General features: G+C 42.1%; 1 protein-coding gene across 1 annotated transcript in view; it reads left to right on the forward strand.

Annotated features, from left to right (window-relative positions):
• The first annotated feature begins 333 nt into the window (after positions 1–333).
• FAR2 (fatty acyl-CoA reductase 2) overlaps positions 334–24,719 on the forward strand; it is a 174,506-nt gene continuing 150,120 nt past the window's right edge. The window contains exons 1-2 of the mRNA XM_059816280.1: positions 334–430; positions 539–723. Of these exons, the coding sequence (XP_059672263.1) occupies positions 413–430; positions 539–723 (203 nt within the window). The 5' untranslated portion in view covers positions 334–412. The remainder of the gene's footprint in view (positions 431–538; positions 724–24,719) is intronic.

Raw genomic sequence — 24,719 nt, forward strand, 5'->3', positions numbered from 1 at the left:
GCTCTCTTGCTGTTCTTGTTCTGCAGGCTAAGAGTTGTTGTTGAAAAAGCAATCTTCTGAACATTATTTTAGAGGATTGAGGAGATTCTGCACTTATATGAATCCCAAAAGACCCCTAAATAATTCCCTTACTTATATGATGTGTTTGTGTCCTGTCTTCCAGTTGAAAGGTGCCTACTTTTATGGAAAGGTTAGCTACAAAGTGTGTATGTGAAAAACGTATGTTAGCTCCCTCTCTTCCGTTGGGATAATCTGGTGGGATGCATGCTCTGTGTCACATGATAGGGAAGAGGCTGGACAACCTCTTCTCTCAACACCCCTGCCCATCAAGCACATCAAACTAATTGTGACAGCTTAAGCGTCTAACCCCAGATAAAACAAGATTTGCCTTATATCTTCACTGTCATTTAACATGAGTAAGTTATCTAAGGTAAGCACCTCCTTTTTTTTGTTTGGGGTTGGTTTTTTGGTTGGGTTTGATTTCTAAAGGAGCCGTACTCTGAAACACCACATTTCATTCATCCTCTTGTGTCTACAGACCAAGGCACAGCTCTCAGGCAGGGCTGTTCTGACATGCCCTGTGATTTCCAAACAGACAGCCAGCGAGGGGAAAGGTGCTTTTGCCTCCTGGACTGATGCCTTTTGTTACGAAGAGTTTAATTGGACCTCACTGCAAAAACTGGCAGAGCCAGCTGTGCTGATGATGGATGCGGGAGCTAGAAGGTTAGTGATCTGTCTGGGCTGGGACTGAGTTAACTAGACAGACTAAAGGGGTTGATATCACACTTCTTGTCCCTCGTTAACATTTCCTGGGTGCACCTTTAGGGGCATATGATGGAGAAAGTAGTTCATTGGTGAATCCCTTGCATACACTGTGGCTACACGCCTCTGTGGGAGGGTGTGTTGATCTGCTCAAGGGCCGGAAGGCTCTGCAGAGGGATCTGGACAGGCTGGATCGATGGGCCCAGGCCAGTTGGATGAGGTTCAACAAGGCCAAGTGCCGGGTCCTGCACTTGGGTCACAACAACCCCAGGCAACGCTACAGGCTTGGGGACGAGTGGCTGGAAAGCTCCCCCGCAGAAAAGGACCTGGGGGTGTTGGTCGACAGCCGGCTGAAGATGAGCCAGCAGTGTGCCCAGGTGGCCAAGAAGGCCAACGGCATCCTGGCCTGTATCAGAAATGGTGTGGCCAGCAGGAGCAGGGAGGTGATCATGCCCCTGTACTCGGCGCTGGTGAGGCCGCACCTCGAATGCTGTGTTCAGTTTTGGGCCCCTCACTACAAGAAGGACATTGAGGTGCTGGAGCGTGTCCAGAGAAGGGCGACGAAGCTGGTGAGGGGTCTGGAGCACAAGTCTGATGAGGGGCGGCTGAAGGAGTTGGGGTTGTTCAGTCTGGAGAAGAGGCTGAGAGGAGACCTCATCACTCTCTACAACTACCTGAAAGGGGGCTGTAACAAGGCGGGTGCTGGTCTCTGTTCCCAAGCAACAAGTGATAAGACAAGAGGAAATGGCCTCAGGTTGTGCCAGGGGAGGTTTAGATTGGATATTAGGAAAAACTTCTTCACTGGAAGGGTTGTCAGACATTGGAACGGGCTGCCCAGGGAGGTGGTGGAGTCACTGTCCCTGGAGATATTTAAGGGATGTGTGGATGAGGCGCTTAGGGACATGGTTTAGTGGTGGGCTTGGCAGTGCTAGGTTAACAGTTGGACTTGATGATCTTAACCTTTTCCAACCTAAATGATTCTATGATTCTATGCTGGTGAATAAGGTGAATTATCCCCACTGATGTATCCTCCTTAGCTTTAGGAAGAATCAGGTCTTCATACATGCCCAGATATTCTCCTGCATTAACAATACCACTGGGTTGCATCCTTGCATGTGCAAAGGGATGGGTACTGTGGCTCAGATGTATATCCTCACGAAAAAGCTGTTTGGGAGGTTTAAGCACTGAGCCTTCTGATGGTTATAAAATCTAAGCAAACGGGTCACGATGCAGCTTAGTACACCTTGTTTTGAAAACATAACAAAGCAAAATGGAAAATGAATCTCCTCAAACCAAAATGCACAAAGCAACGGTAAATTATGATAGGTTTCAAAGGAGGTGTGCCCTGCTCCAGCACTATCAAAAAACGCTTTTGATGAACTATACAGCAGCAGCATAGTCACCTCAGTGTTCTGCTGAGTGAATTTGGCTGTAATTAAGAGGAGTTCAAGACAAGAAGCAGAACAGAGGAAAATATTCTGTGCAGTTGCTTTGCACCTTATTCAAATGGAGGTTAGATGCTACTATTCTGTTTCGGTAGCATTTTGTGCTGCTGTAATTGACTGTGTCAAGTAGATGGCAGCAAAGAATCCTTTTAAGGTGAAAAATAAAAGGAGACAGACAGTCTACCAAAGCATGGCAGGGTAATAAGCTGAAACCAGAGTATAAAGGAAGGCATTGGTAACTGAGAGCATCCTAGAACTGCTATGTAAGTGCATCAGACTGTGCAGTGCAATGCTGCAGGATGGCCTAAGATGTCACCTAACAGAGTTCATTCAGTTGATTAAATCTTATATGTTTGTACAGCTTTTAAAATGGAAAACAGCATACAAGGCTTTCTCACAGCAGCTAACTTTAGATCCACAAGGACAATCTTATTAGGCTGTATCTAGAGCAGTGATTTTCAATTTCTTTTAGTTGCAGTCCTTAACAATTTTTCACTGCAGGTGCAAAATCCTGTAAATGGAATTCAAATACACTGTGGAAAGGTTTGTTGCTCTTAGGTACACCTTGCAGCAGCCTTAGAAGTGTCGGTGGATCACAGGATGAGATTATTGCTTTACGGGTGAGAAAAAAGAGAGAAGTTGCTCTAGCATGCCGTTCAGGACTGAACTGATGTCAGAGGAGCCTCCCTCTTTTCACCAACTGTAGAAGGGCTATGTAAAGACAGGTCTGCTCAGTCTGAAGCTACCCATTGTGGGGAAAAACAAAAAGAAGAAGAAATATATCATTTACTACCCTAATCTTTCACTCTAATCATGATCTACACTTCACAGAAATTTAACATACACCACCACTCCCATCCCTCTCCTTTCCTGAAAAGGAACAATTTGCTCATAGATTATCTAAATGCAAATTTTTATTTATCTAATGAATAATATTGGGGGGGAGGGGGGGAGGAGGGTTATCCCACTTTGTTTTTCTCATTTGTTTGTTTTCTCTTCGTTTGGCCTTACTCAGATCAGACAAAGGACACCACAATCACTTGGATAAGATGTTCTCTTGACTAGTCATGTTTTACAACACATGTTAAGCATGTATGAACTCTGCCTCAACTACCTCTAGTCAAAGGTGACCTTGCTATTATCTCAGTGCTCTGTAGTGTGAGAGATCTGTCTCCATACAAAGTTGGCATGGTAGGAGGCATAAAGACAGACTGAATGGAGGTTCAGAGATGACATTAGGTGGCTGCAGAGGTGAGGCTTGGATGACATCTTGGGTTATTACTTTCCTGCTGAGAAAGATATATTTGACAATTACATGTGGGAATCTGGATGAGAATGCCATGCACCCCAGCTGAGGAAACCTTCTGAGCAAGGAGTGGAAGGGAAGAATGAATGGAGTGGTTCAAGAGGATTGAGCAAACCAGATAAAGAGGAAAACTGTGTATTTCAAAAGAATTGTCTAATTTAGATAATATACAATCCAGAAGTAGCTTTGTTGTTTATGCATAGGGTTTTATTTTCGTATTATTTTTATCTTAATGACGTATTGCATCATTTCAATGTCTTCTTATAATATTGGAATATTCCTTTTCTTCACAAGATAATTAAATCCAGCAGCTAATTAATGCCAAGTGAAATATTTTTTTTCCCCTCTAAGCACTTGCATGTTTATGCTGCAGTAATACTAGTAACAACTGGTCTAATATACTATTATTTGATTTAGAGAAGAAGATATCTCAGTCATCATTAAGAGACAACTGCTCATAATGCTTAAAAAAACCTCTACTGTTTTATTTCACATCAAGTTAGATCATCAGCATTACTATTGGTCTAATGTTGTTATTGTTATTAATGAAAAAGCATTAAATAATAATACGTTTTTTAAAAAGAAATGTTCTGGTTGACACTTCATATTTCAAACTGCACTTTTAAAAATGGCAAATTCCCTAAAGCAATTTTCTTAGATGACATTTTCTGAGCTCTGCAAAACAAAACCAAAGGAAAATTGGTTCCACAAACTCATTTTCATTCCCAATTTGAACAAAGACAAATTTCAAAACTTAATCAGAAAATTGAAATCCAAATATCAATCAGCTCCACCAATGAATCTCTGCAGAGTTCTTTATTGTGCGGCTATTTTATATGATCCCTTCTGGCTTTTTTCTCACAGAAGAGTTGCAATAAACTTATCACTTGTAAAACGTCCCGAGAACTGCACTGGAATTTGGTATGATAAGATACAAAATACAAGCCAACCTTTTGGAATTTAATAACAACCACAAACTTGGTATAAATTGCTTTAAATATCTGAAAGTTTTATCACCCCTTCCCTTTCTGCTGAGGAAATTGAAACAGCGGGGATGGCTAGGAGGACGGCAGAGCCGGGTACAGAAAGCAGGCATCGTGACTTCCAGGTCTTTGGGTCTCTTGGTCTAGTGGTTAGAGAACAGGTAGTAAAACTAAATGGACCACGAGGAAACTTTTCTTTAAACACAATTGCTCAAGAAATGAATAGGAAACATATTCCAATTTAGAGAAGGTGCTTTAGAGTTAAGTAGGTTCAGGAGCGATGCACATGAAATCTTTCCTCTTTAAAAGGATTTGTGTTCATGGTATTGAGCTTTTAAAACTCGTGTCATAGTACTAATAGCCCCTACAGGGCTCCAAGGCTTTAGTGGTAAAAATAAATTGTGTTCAACACAGTGCTATGAAACTATTTGTTAGATAGACAAGGGGAAAAAAAGAACTAAATCAAGCAGACATTAATCTGGCTTTTCAAGCAGGTCAGACAAAGCAATGTGTTTTATTTTTATATTTTATTCATGCTACTTCCTTCCCCTCTCCCCATCTCTGCTTGGAATATACAAATGAGTGAGTCACAAAAGCTCTGCTTCCAGGCAATCTAACTCACAGCAACAAGCAGAAAAACTTAAAAAAAAAAATCCACTAAATTAATCTAAAGAAACAAAGTGCCTTCCTTACAGAACCTGGAAGAATGGGGCTCCGAGGGCAGAAGGTACCCCAGCCCAAGATATTAAATTTGACTCTGAGAATGTGATGCGGTTTGTGGTAGCTGGAGGTCGCCAAATGTATGCCTAAACATCACCGTGTATTGTATATCAGTGGTGTATTGAACTCGCACTGTTAACTGTTCCCTTGAACTCACAGCAAGAATTGAAACAGCATCTTTATCTGGTATTTCCTTTTGGAGCCTCTTTCCAAGACATTTGGGCATCTTGTGCCCAATGAGGCTTTTTCAAGCCTCATTTTTTTTCTTGATGTACAGATTATTTTTATTTTTTGTCTTAATCCACTTAATAATGAGTTTGGGGCAGTTTTTTTGAGTTCTGTGTTGAGCTGTCTCCTTTTTCAAGCTGCCAAAGCTACCACTAGGCATGATTTTAAAGTCTCAGTTCTAAAAATCATGTCCAAGGTTTACCTTTAGTTACTATTTCCACTGGAATCATGAGATAATTTTTACCTAGCTTTCCTCAGAGCCCTGCTGGGACATGCATGTCCATATATGTATAGTGTCTCTCCTGGGGAAATTCCTTTGAATTTCAGAAAGAATGATGTATCACAGAATCACAGAATCATTAAGGTTGGAAAAGACCTGTAAGATCATCAAGTCCAACCATCAACCCAACCCCACCATGCCCACTAAACCATGTCCCGCAGTGCCACGTCCACACGTTCCTTGAACACCTCCAGGGATGGTGACTCCACCACCTCCTTGGGCAGCCTGTTCCAGTGCTTCACCACTCTCTCAGGAAAGAAATTTTTCCTAATATCCAGCCTGAACCTCCCCTGGTGCAACTTGAGGCCATTTCCCCTCTTTCTATCACTTGTCACTTGGGAGAAGAGACCAACACCCACCTTGTTACAACACCCTTTCAGGCAGTTGTAGAGAGCGATGAGGTCTCCCCTCAGCCTCCTCTTCTCCAGACTGAACCACCCCCGTTCCCTCAGCCGCTCCTCATAAGGCTTGTGCTTGTGCTTGTAAACAAGATATTTCCCACTTCTTGCAAACTTCGGGAAGTCTGCTTGCTTGGGTGTGTGTACGGATTTTCTTCTTACAAAGTAGAGGTAGTCTTGCTTATTTATAGCAACCTATGTTTTCAAAAAGAATTTAGACATTGATCCAAAAGACCTTTAAATCCACATGAACTTGTACCTAGCTGTACAGTTTTGGCTAATACACTTGTAAAGGTTCACAGGTTTTGTTTGTCAGGAAGAGCGTATGTCAGAAAAATGTCTGCAAGTCTTCATGTATATTTTTACACCATTCCCAAAGCGCTATGGCTTTAGTAAATACAGCTAAGAAAATAATCTTTGAGGGGCTACATTCACACATTGAGAGTATTTTTAGAATTTTCCTCTGCTTTAAATTACCTGCAGCTTAAAAAAATGTTTCTTAAAAGCTGGAGCAACATATTTGAGAATGGTAGGCAGCCAAAGAAGAAAAAAGTTTCTGAAGTAATCAATTTCAAAAATTCCTATTCTCTCATGCGCCATTTGAGGATTTTTGTAGAAGCAGATTGATTAATCCTCCCGTCCCATTTATGAGGCTGATATCGTTTAATGTATTCATTTTCCAGAGGGAGAAACTGAGGTTTAAATAAGACAAAGCAAAGGGATCATAGTAAATGCACAACAGTCAAAAACAACCAACTAGCTACTTTGCCTCCCCCCTCGCCATATCAAAGGTTCTTCTTCTGTGCTCAAGACTGATCAAAGCTTTGGCTAATAGTCAGGCAAGGTAAATTGGAAGTAATTCATTATGGGAGCACGCTAGCCCCAAGGGCGCATTTTCATCACAGCACAAAGCTAATATTATTTTGCAGCCCCAAAGGCTGACAGCACAGACAGAGAAATGCAAGAGATGCTGCTTTGGAAGGAGCAGAAAGCTTGAGAAGTACGTCTCCCCCCGTGAACCGACACCAGCAGAACCCTTATGAAACATATTTAATGCGGCATCGTATGATGACCTGATGTATACTTACAAACCGCTGTTGTGTATACGCGTTTTTGTTTTTCTGCAGTACGACGAAAAACGTCGTTTTATACGCGGAAGGTTTCAGTTTCTTTTTCATATGGCTTTGAACTTCGTAGTGGTGAATAGGGAAAGCATATATTTTCACTGCAGTTTAAAGTCAAGGCAGGAGCGCTCTTTTTCCTTCCGTCAGAAGTCCCAGGAGCATTAGGTTAGATTTTCCTTGCTTTCCTACTTGGACAGCAGCATTTCACAGATGGATACTGAACCCTCACATTTTTACTGAAGCAATAGCGATGATAAGTGTTTAGTGGTGGTATCATTTCATGCATGTGAATTCAATCTCAAAAGTAGTACGACTGAAGAAAGACAAACTTAATTTTAAGCATTTTAACAACCCTTCTCTCAGTTACTTACATTTCTTACATTGTCAACATGATACTAATTCTCTGCTCTTCTGTATTAACATTTCAAGTGTAAGATACTGGGATAATGCTTCAGTATGCTAGTTTTAAGTAGACAAAGCTAGATTTTTTGTATATAAAAATCTAGAGATATTTTTCTTGGTTGGTTTCTTTTTTCCCTTTTTTTTTTTTGTTTGTTTGTTTTATTCCTTTCTGTTTACCTCAGAAGCTCAATTTCTTTTTTCTTTTTTTTCCAGTTCCCCTTAAGAAAATCTTACTAACGTTCATAAAAGAAACAATAACAAAATGCCACAGAAACCATATGAAATTCTGCTGAAGAAAATGTCATGCTAAGAATACAGTGAATAATGATGACTTGATGTTTCAAAGCCCATGCCAGGTGACTGGTAGGGATGAGGATGGTGAGGAGTCCAGGAGAAGAGAGGCTACTGTTGCCAAGTATATTTCCCCTTGGGAGTAGAAAGCTGTCATCCTGCCTTGGTTAGGACTTCCCTTCCTTTCTGCCTAACGATGAGGAGCGTTCAAACAATGCTCTCTTAATACTTTGGAGGTCCAATAAATGTAGGACATTTGCCTATGTCCCGAAGACTCATATCCCCTGCTCTTCAGCCCACTGTTAGCAGAAAGGTTTAAATGATACCATGTCATCAGCACGCAAGGCTGCTCAGAACCATCTTTTTCTTTTGCTCAATACTTCAGCGTCTTTGCCCAAACTACTCTCAGGAACTAAATAGGAAAGCGGAGTCATGCAATGCGTTTTCCTTCTGAGGGGTAGGCAATTGTTTTCTTATACTTCTTTCAAAGCTGGATGATAAGTAACCCTCCTTTTTGCATCAGACCCCCAACCTTCAGGAAGGGGAGCCCTTGGCCTTTCACATTGCAGATTTTAAGGGGGGCGATGTCTAAGCTGTATATTGCAAAGCTAGACCTAGCTGTGATCTGAACCAGGAGTGGATAGAGATGGGGCGCTCTGCCCACGTCAGATAACGCAAAAGTCCGCCAGCCACCCCAGGTAGGGTCTAACAGCTTCTATGGCTCTCTTCAGCATCTCCCCCCCAAACTAAATCTGTACCAGTATCTTGATTCCTGTTAAATTCCAGCTTACGTACTGATCTTTGAAAATCTTCCCCTTGGCCATTAGGCAGAACAAAACTCCTTTGGACACAGCCTTTCAAAACATCAATTGTTTTGCGCTCACAACTGAACCCTACTCACCACCATTGACAGCTGTTGGATGTTCAGTACTAAACTGCGAAGAAAGACAAAATTATTTTAGAAGCGTAAGTTTAGACTCAAAATTTTGGAATGCAGTAAGGAATGTTACTCAAAACCCTCCTGACACCTTTTTATACATCATAACGCTATAAAAACCTGTCTAACAGAGGCACTGTATTACCTTAAATAATGGATGTTTATATGCTTTAACTGAAGCAGTAGCATCAGTTGCAAATGTTAAACTTCACTCTCAAAACAGAAACCTTTGCCCCCGTGCTAAACACCCCTGCCTCATGCTGGGACGGATTCACTGCACTACCATCCGCGCTACCAAAATCTTGCCACCTACACCCAATAAAATGTCATACAGCTTTAACGCTATAAACTCCGTGAATATCACCATGCCCCACGCCTGCAATCCACTTCAGCATTTTACAGACCGTCTTCCAGGGGACTATGAGCTTGGCGGGGCAAAGACTCTTGTCTTGCTCTGTCCAGTGCCTCTCCCAGTAAAGCCTTGACCCATCATTGAGGTTTCTGGCTGTTATTGCAGTAAAAATTAATAATCCACTTGTTTTACCGAAGGACACCTGTGCGTCTTAAGCCTTTGCCTTTCCCACCTCCCACACAAACAGCTTTTCCTGGGTTTTTTGGTGATCATTTTTTTTTTCCCAAGCATCCTCCTGGAACATGATGGAATAAATCTGTTCAAGTATGGTCTCTCCTCCCAGAATTGTAAGGACATTCATCTTTGCTATGAAATCTGCTCTTTTTCCCAGACTTGATTCAGAAGTAGGAAAAGTAATCCCGCAAAAAGCCTGGATTGCTGAAATTGCCTCCAATGTCCAGAATTCATTATATAAAGACTTCTAAACTCAAAAAAGCTGCAAACAACAATGAAACTTCTTAAATTTTTTTTGAAATATACTTTTTTCCCAACTGCTTTAATAGTGAAATGAGTGCAAGCTTATCGCTTTGTTAGTTTCTTTGCTTTCTACACTTGTTATCTATAATTTCTGAAAGTTAACTTCCCCTCTCTTTCTGTATGATGCTAGAGAAGCAAATTCACCATCCTCTCAAGCTCTCCTTCTTTTTCTCATGTACAAACAACTTCTTTTGATGCAAGAAGGTTGGGGTGGGCATTCTCCATAACCAATTACAAAATCATACATGCAGTTTGGAGTTCTTTTTTATTTTATTTTGCTTTGAGCCTTTTGCATTTGTAAGCGCTAAAACTCAATCCAGATCTACGTATTCAGAAACATCCTATGGCCACGCCTGTACAGTTTAAACAGTAGAGCCTGACAAGCACCACAATTATCAGTAAATGTGTTTCCAGTCCTATATATGTTCTGCAAGAGCCAAGTATCCTGATAGACCAAAAAGCACTTGGTAAGAAAGTATTTATGTATAGGCCAATGCATTCCTCTCTCCTTGCCTTATGAGAATGTCTACTTAGTGCCTTGCTATGTTGCCCGTAACAACTGGCTCCTGTTAGCTTAGTTGAGGTTTGACACGTCTTGACTCCATGTGCCATCCTGTCAACTTCTGTTACAGCAAAACATTTTAACATAAATGTAGGCAAAATGGGGGCTTGAGTAACAAAGCTCATCACAAATTTGACCAGCATCACTTGAAGCTGAAGAGATGGTAGGATTTAGTAAATGCTGGAATTGCTGAAAGTCCCCTCACACACCCTGTTCTGAGCTATTTTGGGCTCAGTGCTCTGTTATTTCTTGGGTGCACACGGTGGCCTGAGATGGAAACGAATAGCATTTGCTTGTCTTGTCTTCCCTGCTTGCTTTATGACTCGAAACGAGTTTTATAACCATCGACTCTCATGCTTCAATAAACAGCCTACTGAAGTATTGAATGCCCCCAGGAACATGACTTCTTCACCACCCCCAAATGCCTTTAACTTTGGAAGATAAGAGCTTAACCAGACTTTGTGCAGCACTAGAAAAATTGCCATCAAATTGAAATAAATAAAATATATGGATATCTGTTGAGCAACAGCACCCCTTTCTGCAGGTATCTTCCATTGTTAACTATTTCAAATACAAATGAATTTTTAATACCAAAAGCTAGAACGTTCATTAATTCACGATACTTGATCATGCTGTAGTCACTAAATACAGTAGCATAGAAGAGAATGAAGTAGCTGATTTGGAATGGAGCTGTCATTGTATGCTATCAATGATGTTCTCCAAAGGCAAAAAAATGATTTGTCAGTATGATACAAAACATTGCTACCAGACTAAGAAAGAAAAGTTCCTGGGTAACACGTGAGAAAGAAATATTGATAACTGTACCTATTACCCCATTGAACCAAGAAGGTCATGTCTGTGATGCAATCTGTAGGATTGAAATGTTTATATGTACATATACTTTCTCTCACTCTGTTGCTGTTGAGTGATAATTAAAAAGAGAAAACATCCAGTCATCTCTGTCCAAATTACTACTGGTACTTGAGCTTTCTGATCTTTGTCTCAGTTGCACAGTTGATTGGATATGGTTTCTTCCTCTTGTTCCAGTCATCTTATCTTGATTTTTACCAGTTCAAAACCAGAGCACTTTGAAAGAGAATAGCCAAAATAGCTGAGAGGCCTACTGGATTCTGAAAAATGGAAAACTGAAAAACCCTTGATCTCAGTTGTATTTCTGGCAAATTATTTCCGCAGTCTTGCATAACCAGTAATTTAAAGCTCGCTTTTGTTAAGCTGCGGCTATCTTGGTTCAGCTGTGTTTACTGTGATCTGCACAAGGACTGGCTATGTTACTGCAGTGAAAACAATGAATGAAGGAAGCTCATCAGAGCAATTTAAGCTGCCTGAAAAATCCAGTCCTTAGGTTCAATCATTTGCTATTAAAGAGTTTTATTTAGTTAAGTTCTTCAGGCAGCCCAGGGATTTGACTGTTGGGATGCGTAGAATGTGATTTAAGCTAGCAATTGCCATTGTCCCATTAAAGAAAAGTAAATGATGAGCAGTGCTTCTTCAGGGTGTTCCTTAAAACACACACACAGCCCTTTTCACTGATTTAGGTGATTTTTTGTCAATAACAAAAGGATGGTGATCTCTTTGAACATATTCCTTTCTCTGTTTCTTCTTATTGGATTGGGCAAATGCTGGGAATAGACATCTCCAGAGCCAAAGGAGCAACATAAATCTTCTTGAGAAGGCTACTTGAGAATCAAAGCTGCAAAACGGGAAGCTATTAAACCAAACCAAAACCTTTCATTTTTTAGTCCTTTATTCATCAAGTTTATCACCATGTTTGACCCCAGGAAAGAAGAAAAAATTTGTTTTCTCTGTAACACAACCCTGCTGTAAGCTTTGCCAACTGGTTGCTTTTATTTGAGCGTCTTTTCATACGTTCAGAGTCCCTGCAAGCAGGACTGAACTTTTAGGTACACATCAATCACTTATTGGCTAATACTCATAGTAGATAGCTAGAACTAATGTGATAGTAGGCTAAGCACTAGTATGCCTGCCACTCCCAAGCAGGCAGTTCTTGAGTCTGCTGGCTGGGCAGCTGACAATCCGATGGGAAACTGCTGGCCTGTGCTATTTATACAGGATCATCCTTATTCTTGCTGAGTTGCCTTCTGAATTTACTATGTTTTATCTTGAGGTCTGACACTTTTCCATGTTGCTAGTTTTTCTCTTGAGTCACTATCCCTGTCTCAACTTCACTTGGGTCTTTATTTTCTCTTTTCTTATCTTGCATGGGATGCTCTTCTACAGATCAACAAAATAATTCTTCTGGCAAAGCTAGCCAAGGTCATACAGCCTGTGCCTCTCAGAAGGGGGCTAATGGTCAGGGATAGGTGAGCCCTTGTACTGTAGAACATGTAACAGTCATTTGTTCTGGAAATTTATAGCTGGTTTGGAGCCCAGTAATTAATAATATTACCAGTTAATTGGGTTTTAACCCTGCTTCTAGTGGTTTACTAAGAGTTTGTCACACTTTGAATCCTTTTGCTGAAACGCTGAAACTCCCTACTCATGCCAAGACAGTTTACAGCAAGGATTACATCAGGAAGAAATGCCAGTAAGGAACAGAAAGTATTTGAAGAAAGAGCCTGTGCTATCAAACGGCATGAAGACAAAACATCTGCACATGTAAGAAATTAATGCTACCAAATGAGACATAGAAATGAGAACCAGGAAATCGGATTAATGAACGTGCTAAATACTTTCTCTTTTATATACAAAATTGTAGTAGAACTCTGTATTTCTAATGTGAATCTGGATTTTTTTAACACTAATTTGTATCTTTGCTAGCAGAAGTACTTCAAAAGTGCAAGAGCAGTTAGCCCTTGAACGATGCTCCTGCTGACTCACTCCATGGTAGTTCCACCAGACTCGAATTCCTTGGCAAGCTTCTAGCAAGACATCTGCTGTAGCTTCTCTTTTTGCAAGTCACTTTAACTGTCTTTTGTGCTAGTATTTATTCTTGCCTGTCCCTTGTTTTACAATGCCATACAAATATTACAAATAACTGAGAAGGGGCTTTCAAACCATCTTGCATGGCTTGCTAGGCCTCACAGACTAATGCCAGTACGCTTATTGGACTATAATCTATTTGTTTGTGCTGTTGCACCTTGCTGTTGGCTTCCTTTATTTGATTCTCTGGGTTGTTTGTATATCTAGCTTATCTAGACGCCACTGCACTGAAGTGGGTGATGGCTCCATCACTGCCAAAGACCTCCTTGTCTAAATACGGCACTGCTGCACAGTTGCCTTCAGCTTCGTCACTCTTGCTCTTCCAAAACTGGAACTACGAAGCGTACCCAGTAGCTCACTACAGGTTAGACTGCCTTCCCTTTGCTCTTTGTGGCTCTCTCAGAGCTGGGCTCAGTCTCGCTTGCCGGTGGGTAGTGGCCTCACACACGAAGCCCTTTTGTTATGGAATAATGCTTCATCCCCAAAGGTGCGGACAGAATGATACAATATTCTGTAGTAATTGTATGAATAAACTGGGTTTGTGCTTTCTGTAGTTGCCAAGGTATCTGACCCTTTCTCTAATATTCTTAAGGAGTCGCTGGTAGTCCATATCATAACCTAGACATCAGTAGGGAATGACGAACAGCATGATCTCATATATAAAGAATTGAGTGCCTTCAGAAAATCTAGTGCACGTCTCTGACTTTCCGCAAAATACCACTAGGTGTCCTCTCATAGTAACTTTTTCCCTGTGATATGTATCTAATGGTATTCAGGGATGGGAAAAATCCAATAGAACGAAAAAGCCTTGTAAATGCATACCCCAGAACTGATGTTTGGATTGATTTCTGCAAGGCTTTTGAAGCTCAGTTTCATTCCTGAAACACAGGAAATATTGGGGTGTTGTCAGCTCATATTTCTGTGAAGTATTAATCTGATTTCCAGATCACACTGTTTTGGATAAAGATCAAAATAATGTGGGGAAATAATAAAAAATATGCTACAGCAGAAAACTGCTAACGTGTGTCTGTCACCTGGAGACTTACAGATTTACAGATCAGCTGATCAGGAAATAAGCAATTCCACCTTTGAATTAGAGAGATATTAGTTGAAAGATTACAGTATAAACATTGTAATGTCTATGGCTAAAAAAGCAGGATTAAGGCTTATGTGACAAGGACCCTATCTCTGGCTGGCATCAAGCACTTCATGCGAAGTGGCTTGATATTTTGTGATGTAAGGCACTTCAGACATGCACAGAGTGTTATTTGTTTAGGCATAATTTGACCTGAAAACCCGAGGTATTTCATTAATTCTTTGCAGTGCTATGACGTTTCACTGCTGGTTATTCACTATTCAGAGCTGACACTGAATCGGTGAAAAACAGCCGCTAATCATAGAATCATAGAACCATTTAGGTTGGAAAAGACCTTTCAAGATCATCAAGTCCAACCACTAACCTAACCCTGCCAAGTCCACCACTAAACCATGTCCCTAAGCACCTCATCCACACGTCTTTTAAATACCTCCAGGGATGGTGACTGCACCACCTCCCTGGGCATCCTGTTCCAGTGTCTGACAACCCTTTCAGTGAAGAAATTTTTCCTAATATCCAATCTAAACCTCCCCTGGCACAACTTGAGGCCATTTCCTCTTGTCTTATCACTTGTTGCTTGGGAACAGACAATAGCACCCACTTTGTTACAACATCCTCTCAGGTAGTTGTAGAGAGCGATGAGGTCTCCCCTCAGCCTCCTCTTCTCCAGACTGAACAACCCCAGCTCCCTCAGCCGCTCCTCATCAGACTTGTGCTCCAGACCCCTCACCAGCTCCGTCGCCCTTCTCTGGACACGCTCCAGCACCTCAATGTCTTTCTTGTAGTGAGGGGCCCAAAACTGAACACAGTATTAGAGGTGCGGCCTCACCAGTGCCAAGTACATGGGGATGATCTAAGTGCCGGGTCCTGCACTTGGGTCACAACAACCCCATGCAACGCTACAGGCTTGGGGACGAGTGGCTGGAAAGCTGCCCGGTGGAAAAGGACCTGGGGGTGTTGGTTGACAGCCGGCTGAATATGAGCCAGCAGTGTGCCCAGGTGGCCAAGAAGGCCAACGGCATCCTGGCCTGTATCAGAAATGGTGTGGCCGGCAGGAATGCATCATGGACCATTACCCTGACCGTCTCAAATTTCTGATTTCCTTGAAACTTTTTAACCTTTAAACTTCTGTGCCCTGCAGTTATTGTGCTAGTAGGATTCTTTTTAAAAATCAACATCTGTCTTTTTTTTTTTATTTGCACTCACAACTTGCCATCTTCTCTATCTTCTCATGTATTATGATGACATGAGGAAGTTGTAAGCGGGTTAGATTACTGTTATTTAAGAAATCTACCTGCCCAAAGTCTCTTGGCAACTTTTCATTGCATATCTATGATTTTCCTTCATTATAAACAGCAGGTCTGAATTAAATTCAATCTGGCTGACAGGTGACAAGATCTGTTAATATCATCTTCGTACTTTTAAACATTAATTGGAGGCTTAATTTTTAAGTTTCTTCTCAGAGTCCATAATCTTCACCTGTACCCTGGGTGAAGGCTAATAAATTATTGGAAAAAAAATGAAACTGCAAAATGTGAATTCTTTGTATTAAGAAACAAAAAGCAACATGACTTAAATTAATTAATTCCTCCCCTCCCCCAAGGAAAAAAAAAAAAGAAAAAAAACCCCTAAATATATATCAGTAGCAAAATGATATTTTAACACTTGTTCATAGTATGTGGCAATTAATCTTTCGTTTGGAGTTTGAGTCATTTATTACTTTTCAAATGTGTGTTACTCCATTAATCAGAATTTTAGGATTTGTCTAAAAGGTGATTCAAAAAACGCATCTTCCATTACATTTCAGTTTGCTTCACTCATTTGGTGTCTATTATAGAATCACAGAATTGTTTAGTTTGGAAAAGACCTTTAAGATCATCGAGTCCAACTGTAAAGGTGGGGTGGGGTATGGTGATGGGTATTGGGTGGGGTATAGTGATGGGGGTGTGAACTTTGAAGATTAGCTGACGTATCCTGGCTCAGCGTGGGTAGGAAAGAGGGACTGCGCATCTGAGTGACTGCTGTCACATCAGCGGAACTGGAGCATAGCCATAACCCAGTGAGTGCTTGTGTGAGGACAAGTTGGCTGAGGTCCCCACAGCCTTGAAAGAAGACCACGCTGGAAGCTCCATGCTGGCAACTCGGTGAGTGTGCTTCCAGCCTCCCGCACGCACAGCAGCAAAGCAGAAATGCAGGTGAACAAGTCCTGAGTCAAGTTTTATTTACTTCATTTTGCTTCTTCATTTGTGCCGTCACCCAGCAACACGGATCATGACTCTGACCTAATAAAAATGGTATTAGCAGCACTCTAAAAACTGATGGGATGGTAGTTTTGTGTAATGTGTGTGCACACTGGCCATGTTGTAACCGTCGGTCTTATAAAAGTTGCAGAAGACATACCCTTTCCAAATCCAGAGTAACAACCGTATTGGAGAAAAGATTAGAGGGCAAGCTGACTTGCTAAGTCAGAAATATCAGAACTGTATACTGGGAGCCATAGAGATAACAGGTGTTCATTTAACATTCGGTTGCTAAATAAGTATTACGTAAAAGAAATTTCAACCCCATCCCTCACTCAGATCAACGAAGCTGGGCAGCCATAAGTAGGAGTGAGTGGCTGGTTAAAATTATTTTAATAAAGACATGATTTTCTGGCATCATCAAACAAGGCTTAGAATAAACTTGATAGTTATTTGATTTGATTTTTTAGGGTTTTTTTATTCACGTAGGTCTCCACGCACAGTTTTTCACGACAGCTAAATTATCTCCGTGCTGCTCTGCAGACTGTTTTATACATGTGCTCTAGGAGCAGGTGATCCTGCTAGCTGTGGTTCAGAATCTTCATCTGAATAAGCAGTATATTATCAAAACGCAAGTGAAAGATGAGTGTAGAACTATATATTACCTAAAATCAGCTCCTATTAGAAGTTCCCTTTCTGTATCACAGTGGTAACAGGTCAACTTCAACCTAGAAGCAACATAAATTTCGACACCGTTTCAACACCGTCTCCCACTGCTCCTCATAGGCAAGCTTAGGAAGTGTGGGTTAGATGAACGGACAGTGGGGTGGATTGAAAACTGGCTGATAGATAGAGCTCAGACGGTTGTGATGAGTGGCACAGAGTCTAGTGGGAGGTCTGTAACAAGTGGTGTTCCCCAGGTGTCAGTACTGGGTCCAGTCCTGTTCAATACATTCGTCAGTGACCTGGATGAAGGGATATACTCTGCCCTCAGCAAGTTTGCTGATGACACAAAACTGGGAGGAGTGGCGGGCACAGCGGGAGGCTGCGCTGCCATTCAGAGTGACCTGGACAGGCTGGAGAGTTGGGCAGAGAGGAACCTTATGAAATTCAACAAAGGCGAGTGTAGGGTACTGCACCTGGGGAGGAATAACCCCACACATCAGTGCAGGTTAGGGGCTGACCTGCTGGAGAGCAGCTCTGTGGAAAGGGACCTGGGAGTCCTGGGGGACAACGGGATGGCCATGAGCCAGCAGTGTGCCCTCGGGGCCAAGAAGGCTGATGGCATCCTGGGGTGCATCAGGGAGAGTGTGGCTAGCAGGGTGAGGGAGGTTATCCTCCCCCTCTACTCTGCCCTGGTGAGGCCACATCTGGAGTGCTGTGTCCAGTTCTGGGCTCCCTGGTTCAAGAAGGACAGGGAGCTGCTGGAGAGGGTACAGCAAAGGGCTACAAAGATGATTAGGGGACTGGAACATCTTTCTTATGGGGAAAGGCTGAGAGACTTGGGTCTTTTTAGTCTGGAGAAGAGAAGACTGAGGGGGGATCTTATTAATGCTTATAAATACTAAAGGGGTAGGTGCCAGGGGGATGGGGCCAGTCTTTTTTCCGTGGTGCCCAGTGACAGGACACAAGGTAACGGGCACAAACTTGGTCATGGAAGTTCCATCTAAACATGAGGAGGAACTTCTTTCCTTTGAGGGTGGCAGACCACTGCCCAGAGAGGTTGTGGAGTCTCCTTCTCCGGAGATATTCAAAACTTGCCTGGACACATTCCTGTGCAATCTGCTCTAGGTGACCCTGCTCTGGTGGAGGGGTTGGACTAGATGATCTCCAGAGGTCCCTTCCAACCCCTGTCATTCTGTGAGTCTGTGATTCTGTAAATATCATAGGTCAAGCTGCAACTTTTTAAAGCTACAGGTAAAAACTTCTGGGGGAAAAGCCAAGGTTAATTAATTTTGTATGCTTTCTGCTATATATCTTTCCCCCTCTGGATGCTTAACGGAAAATTACTGCTTTGCTCACAAAGATTGAATCGCTCTCATTGTCAAGAACTAAGAGAAACACTGACGTCTGGGAAGGAGCCAAAGAAAGCTTATCTTTCAATAAAATGAAAACAAAGCAACACAAAAATTGATGCTCAAAAGTGAGTTTTGAGAACCTGTAGCATGAGTTTCCCAGTGTATCAAAGTACTTGCAGTCCCCTTCAGAGGAAACTGCAGATGTTTTGACTCCATGCCGTGCTCATGCTGTTCATCCTTGTCCATCTTATCCTAAAAAAGCATGTAACGCTTGTTTTCTATACAGTCCCACAAGACTTCAGACAGATTATTATTGCTTCTTGAGCTGATCAGCATCTGGATAGTGCATGTGGAACAACCCAATCTGAGACCTTGACACACTCTCTTGGGGTTCTTTAGACAGAAATACAATCTCAAAATAAGGCGGCGCTACTACAGATGCTGTAGTTTTCTAAGCAAGCAATAAACTTTGTGATTTGTATCAATCATGACTAGAAAATCGAGTTTGAAATAAATATTTCAGGCATGGCCTTTTAAGCATTTGGTTAAAAAGATTCTCCGCAGCCAGCTGGGAAAGCTCAATTGGGAACCAAAGAAACCCATGCCGAACGGTGTGTACATGAGGGACTGCATGTGTGCATTGCGCTTAGCATCTCCTGGATGCTCCCGCAGGAGATGGTCTTGCTTCAGTAACTGTATGATTATGACAGCAGCACCAGTCTCTCTAAATTATGTTTTTATACTGCAAATGTCTTGCCGGCTGCCTTTCTTCCTTCCCTCTCGGTTATGCTGGTAAAAGGGAATCGGCAGAACTGTATCGATTAGTATCGGGTAAGGTTCTCGCCTAAAAAGGGAACGGACCCCCCGCCACACGTGGAGACGCTGCAGGAGCAGCGGCCGGACCTGCCCCTACCTCTGAGTTATTCCCCAGGTTCTGTTTTACTCAAGAGACTTTGAAGAAAATCATTTTGATGTGAGAGAGGAAGGCAGCATTAAAACTTACCTTGATGGAAGCACAAGGTAAAGACTGACACAGAATTCTCTTAAAGGGTATTTTCGAAACGGTACTCATTGCGTAAGTTCAATACTGTTAAATGAGTCCTTTTAACTAAAAGAGAGGCCACAAAATGAAGCATCAAATGCCCTTAGGAAAATAATTCCTTAAAAATGTTATGAATCATTCCTTGTGAACGCCAACATATTCATTACTCTGATAAAGCTTACTTTCTCAAGCAAGTATAAAAGCAGAAATGTTGTCACAATGTCTTTTTTCCATTTGCTTGGAGAAAGAGTGAAGGGTGTTTCACTGTGAAATTTGAGAGTTGTGTGGCCTCTTTCTTGCCCAGAGGGTTGTGCCACGAACAGTGTGAGCTGTGCATATTTAATGAAGAGAAAGAGTTTTACAACGTGATCTAATCCTTGCCTACCTGAATTTTCTCACATGCTTCTTGAGATGTTCTTTGACTAGCTCTTGATCTTGGTTAAGAGAGCCTTTGCTAACAGTGTGCCCCCCGAGAATGAAGAGATGTTTCGTTTTGGGCTGCTGGATATGATGTGAACCCCAGATTTCCCCATCTACTAACTAGCAGGCAGTGAAGCTCTCTATAAGATAGTTGTTAAACCTGCAGAGCGTGCAACATTTTAAGCTCTTTCCTGAGGTGAGTAGTGTATGCTGAGGTGGCAACAGGATCTAATGCAAGACAGCATCGTTTTACCTGGAAGCGCGATCTCAAGTGGGGAAACTATAACATATCTTTGCCCAGATAAAGCAAACCATTTTTCTGTCTGTGGATCAAAAGCCAAAGTGGTTATTCTCATGTCTATGGTAAGCCAGGGACGCTGGTCAGCACTGCAGCTAAAGCCAGGCGTCGGAGAAGTCTTCATCTGAACCAAGGACCTGCCTTCATACCCTCACGTAGCTGAATTTGGGAAGAAGAGAAGTACTTTACATTTCTCGCCTTGCTGATGCTCTTGTTAAAGTTGAGGACTCCTCTGTTGAGCTCTGGTCTCAGGCAGGGGAAGCAGGACGAACTCAGATGTAACAAATAAAATGGACATAGATATTAATGAGTAGGAATGGAAATGTTAACACTTCCTTGGCTGGTGTAAAGGGCATCAAATCTTCCTTACAAACTAAGGATGAAGACCCCAATTCCTACTGCTTCTGAGGCCCATGTCCATAACACCTAATTCAGTCTGTGAAGTACTCATATCTGAGAGTATGCACACTTTATAGAATAATCCAACTAGATTTCCTCAAGCTTTCAACAAAGCAAAAGTATTTTTCTCTGTTGAAATGAGGCATGAAAAAGGCAAGCTTAAAAGAAGTTGTTGAAGAAAGTTGAGTGCAACTAAAAAGCAGGGATAAAACAAATTTCAGCAGTCGGACAACTTTAGCAATTTCTATTAGAAAAATAAAGATTCCTATTAAAATGGTTGCTGAACCTTTACCCTTAGATTCCCTTAGATTTCTGATATGTTGATAGCCTGAAGGATCTGGATTTTTTTTTTTCCAGTTTATAGATGATCTGCACTCTTGTACTGTTTCTTCAGACTAAGCTGCTTTGCTCGTATTTCAAACAAATAAACAAAACCTCGTATATGTGCTTATTATTTCTGAAGTTATTGAAAAGATTTTTGTGGCTAAGAGTAACTCCACATTCAGGCTAACAGATAACCTCAAAAAAAGCAATAATATTTTTTCAAGAGCTGGTCACAAATGTTCTATCCAGCCTTTTAAGACTTGAGATGAGTACCAAACTGATTTTGGGTGTTCAACCAAGTATGGACACCACACAGAGTTACTGCCAGTGATGTTTATTTTAACAGCAATGGAAGTTTTTTAGTGCTCCATCTATTAAGAGACATCAGCATCACAGAATGACTTTTAGACTAATCAGCTGTTGTGGGATTTTTTTTCTGGTAAAACTAAGATGTATCACAGGTAAACTGCAATTAGGCCAGTTACTTGACTATAAATGAAAGTAATTTCTTAAGAAATTGTATGCCATTCATTTTCTTGTGTAAATGAGCAGATTAAGCACTTCACTCTTGCTTTTAGATGAAACTATACCCCTGCTAGGATAGGATTCTTTCACTAATGGCCTGTGAGTGACTTGAGGTTTGTTGTTAGGTATTTAAACCTGCAAAAGAGGTACACTTCATTTTGAATCCATGGGCTATTCGAAACAAAACTTTTCATACCTAAACCATTCTCCTGAATTTGGCATACGAAGGGGGAAAGAACCACAAGTCCTCACCAGGTGATGTTTGTGCGTTGGCCTGTGTTGAAATGAGACACTGGGTAAGACTATGTCAACAGGTTACAATAAGGCATCATTGCATCGGTACAGATCTGCAATTGCGACAGAAAGATTATTGACTGAACTTGAAGGAATTAAGCTGCTCAACCTTCCCTAATTTCTGTGAAGTAATTGTAAAGTTCCTTAGTTCATCACTGTACTGAGGCTGATCTGTCCCAAAGATACTCAGTTATGTGTTTCAAACGTTCAACCCTTTCATCCTGATCTTCCTTCTGCCCCTCGGTAACCCATGAGACGTAGAGTTAGGGTACATTCTCAAAGGAAGTGAGGGAAGGGCTGCTCCAATACCAGCTTCACGGACCCTCGTCAGGCAACTTCCCTTAAGCAGTTTTGCATCAAATCGTTTCATGGTAGTTTGATGTAAAATTTAACTTTCCTACTTTGACTTCTTCCTTACACTGCTTTAGATAGAAGTTCAGGCGAATCTCTAGCAAAGTCAGTTTTAAACTCATGCCTCATCCTTGGGATATGCACTAAAGTCCCAGGCTTGCAACTGCTCTTTCTCCAGCTCAGTCGCTGCAATTAATGACGGAATTAAGAGGGTTAGTCAAGAATGAGCAACGAAGGCTAATCTCTCTCATTTTTCTCTGAGGGCAGAGGACCCTGGAGAGTTTACGTTTTTCACTCCTTTTAAGCATTTGTGATAGCTAAAAGGCATTTTTTTCAGCCAAGCCTCCAGACTTCCCCCAGCCCTTGACACATTTGAGAGCGGCATTACTATCTTCAGTTCATCAGTTCAAAGGGTAACCTTCTCAGGTTGGCACTGTTTTAATGATTCTTTCTTCATCTCCTTAACCAAATTATCCCCTCAACGTTTTTCTAGAGATTTCTGGGAAGCTGTCATGAATCATCTCTGACACGCTACCTGTTTAATGTCCTAACTGGCTCTTGGTTGAGAACTGTTCTTCAAGCCTGCCTGCTTTTTTGAAATTTCACAAAGGAATTTCTAGAGGTTCGTAGATTTGAATGTACTTTGCCTCCCGTGCAATGCCACTTGAAAGAGTTTGTGCAAGAACTGATGCTTATCAAGATCTCTATTCAACATCCTGAAAGATAATGCTAGCAATAGTTCTCTCCGATTCTGTGCTTCCCAGAAACTTTCCTTCTGGTTATTTTCCAGCCTGCACGATCATGGTCTTTGAACAAAGCCACCCTTGATTGCCTATTCTATTAATTCACATCTTTGTCTACTTGTTCCCCACTTTGGTGCCAAGTAGTCGCCTTCAGCTGGCAGTTCAGGTATGGCTTTCTCAGTTTAGACAGAGGCCTGGCCAGTCTGTCACGGCAGATGTTTATGTTAAAAAATATGCCTGAGATGTAGGCAACCAAAACCCTATTTACTCCAAATTACCCCAGCAACCATCAGACCCTCTCTGCAAATAGCTGGGACTTCCTCAGGTGAGAACTGCTTCCTGTGGTTTCTTTCCTTTCAAGTTCCCTCCCGCTACATTTCTAATGAATGAATCCGAAACTCCTTTGCTAGAATCACAGAATCGTAGAATCGTTAAGGTTGGAAAAGGCCTCCAAGATCATCGAGTCCCACCGTAAAAGAAGTTGTAGGTTGTTTTTCCTCGTAAAGGAAAAAATGAAATTGAAGCCAGAGCTTCCACTCTCCTCTCGAGTGCTCCAATCCATCGAGACAGCACCTACTTCTTCGTGAGGGCAGCAGCCTTTCTTCCATCTGTACAAATGATGAAGCCAACCTACTCTACATCCCGCCCGTTTGCGTGGGATGAATTCCATGCACGGCTCTGGCTGACCCCACACATACAACCCTGTTCCAACTCTGTAGCTGTCGTATGGAGCACGGTTGACGTAGATCTTGTGTCCTGGGTAATTTGGACTTTTATGGTCCACATCGGTCTTAGAGCCCTATGCCCAAGTGTCACATTAAGAGCAGTGGGATGTGTCCCGTAAGGACTCTAGCCAGAATGAGGTGAAAAAGTGAAGGCTTTGGAGACTCAACCCAGTCTTAGGCTTTAACTACGAGCGCCCAGGTGTGTCAACAGACACGCGCAGGGAGCTCTCATGTGGCAATGGCAGGCACCTGTAGCCTTTAAGCTTCTCAAGAAAGGAGCTAGACGCTGGAGAACTGCAACTGTGGGTGTAGGACGTAATCCCTTTGTGTGTGGAGTTCTGCCGACAGCTCTGCTACCGAGTCAGTCGTCAGTGGACATCTTACCCAACCTCTCTGGGACTGGCTTTTTTTCAGCGCTAATAAATTGAAGACAGTAATTGGATAAACACAACCTTGTAAAATTAATTAATGCTTGTACATACTGTAAGTGTAATAAGAGGATATAAAAGCGCCGCATCGTGCTGATTCTCATGTTGGGTTGAAAAGATCTTTCTAAGGGTGTATCTTCTGCAGCTGAAGTGAGAAAATTAATAATCGTGGCAAAGGTAGGTCTCGGCGGCTGAGTAGGTATGCTGCACGTCTCGGTTTTTTCCTAATGCTTGTAAGGCAAATCGTGCAATTAACTTAACACGCCGATTTTATAACTCCGTTTCTGTGTACAACACCCTTCCTGATCATTTTAAACGCAGAGGCAAATTCTGCTTTAAGCCGGAGAGAGAAGGAGGTGTAACAACCGTGAGGGACACCCGCGGGACCGCTCGCCCTGCCCCTTCGGCGTGGATTTAGAAGGCTTTCGGTCCCCCCCCTTCCCCGGCCGCCTCCTTCCCCCCCGGACCCGTGCGGGGGCTGCCGCCCAGCCCCTCAGCCCCGGCCGCCCGCTGAGGGCGGGCGCTGCC

The sequence above is a fragment of the Gavia stellata genome, chromosome 4, assembly GCF_030936135.1.
Source record: "Gavia stellata isolate bGavSte3 chromosome 4, bGavSte3.hap2, whole genome shotgun sequence".
Taxonomy (NCBI): Eukaryota; Metazoa; Chordata; class Aves; order Gaviiformes; family Gaviidae; genus Gavia; species Gavia stellata.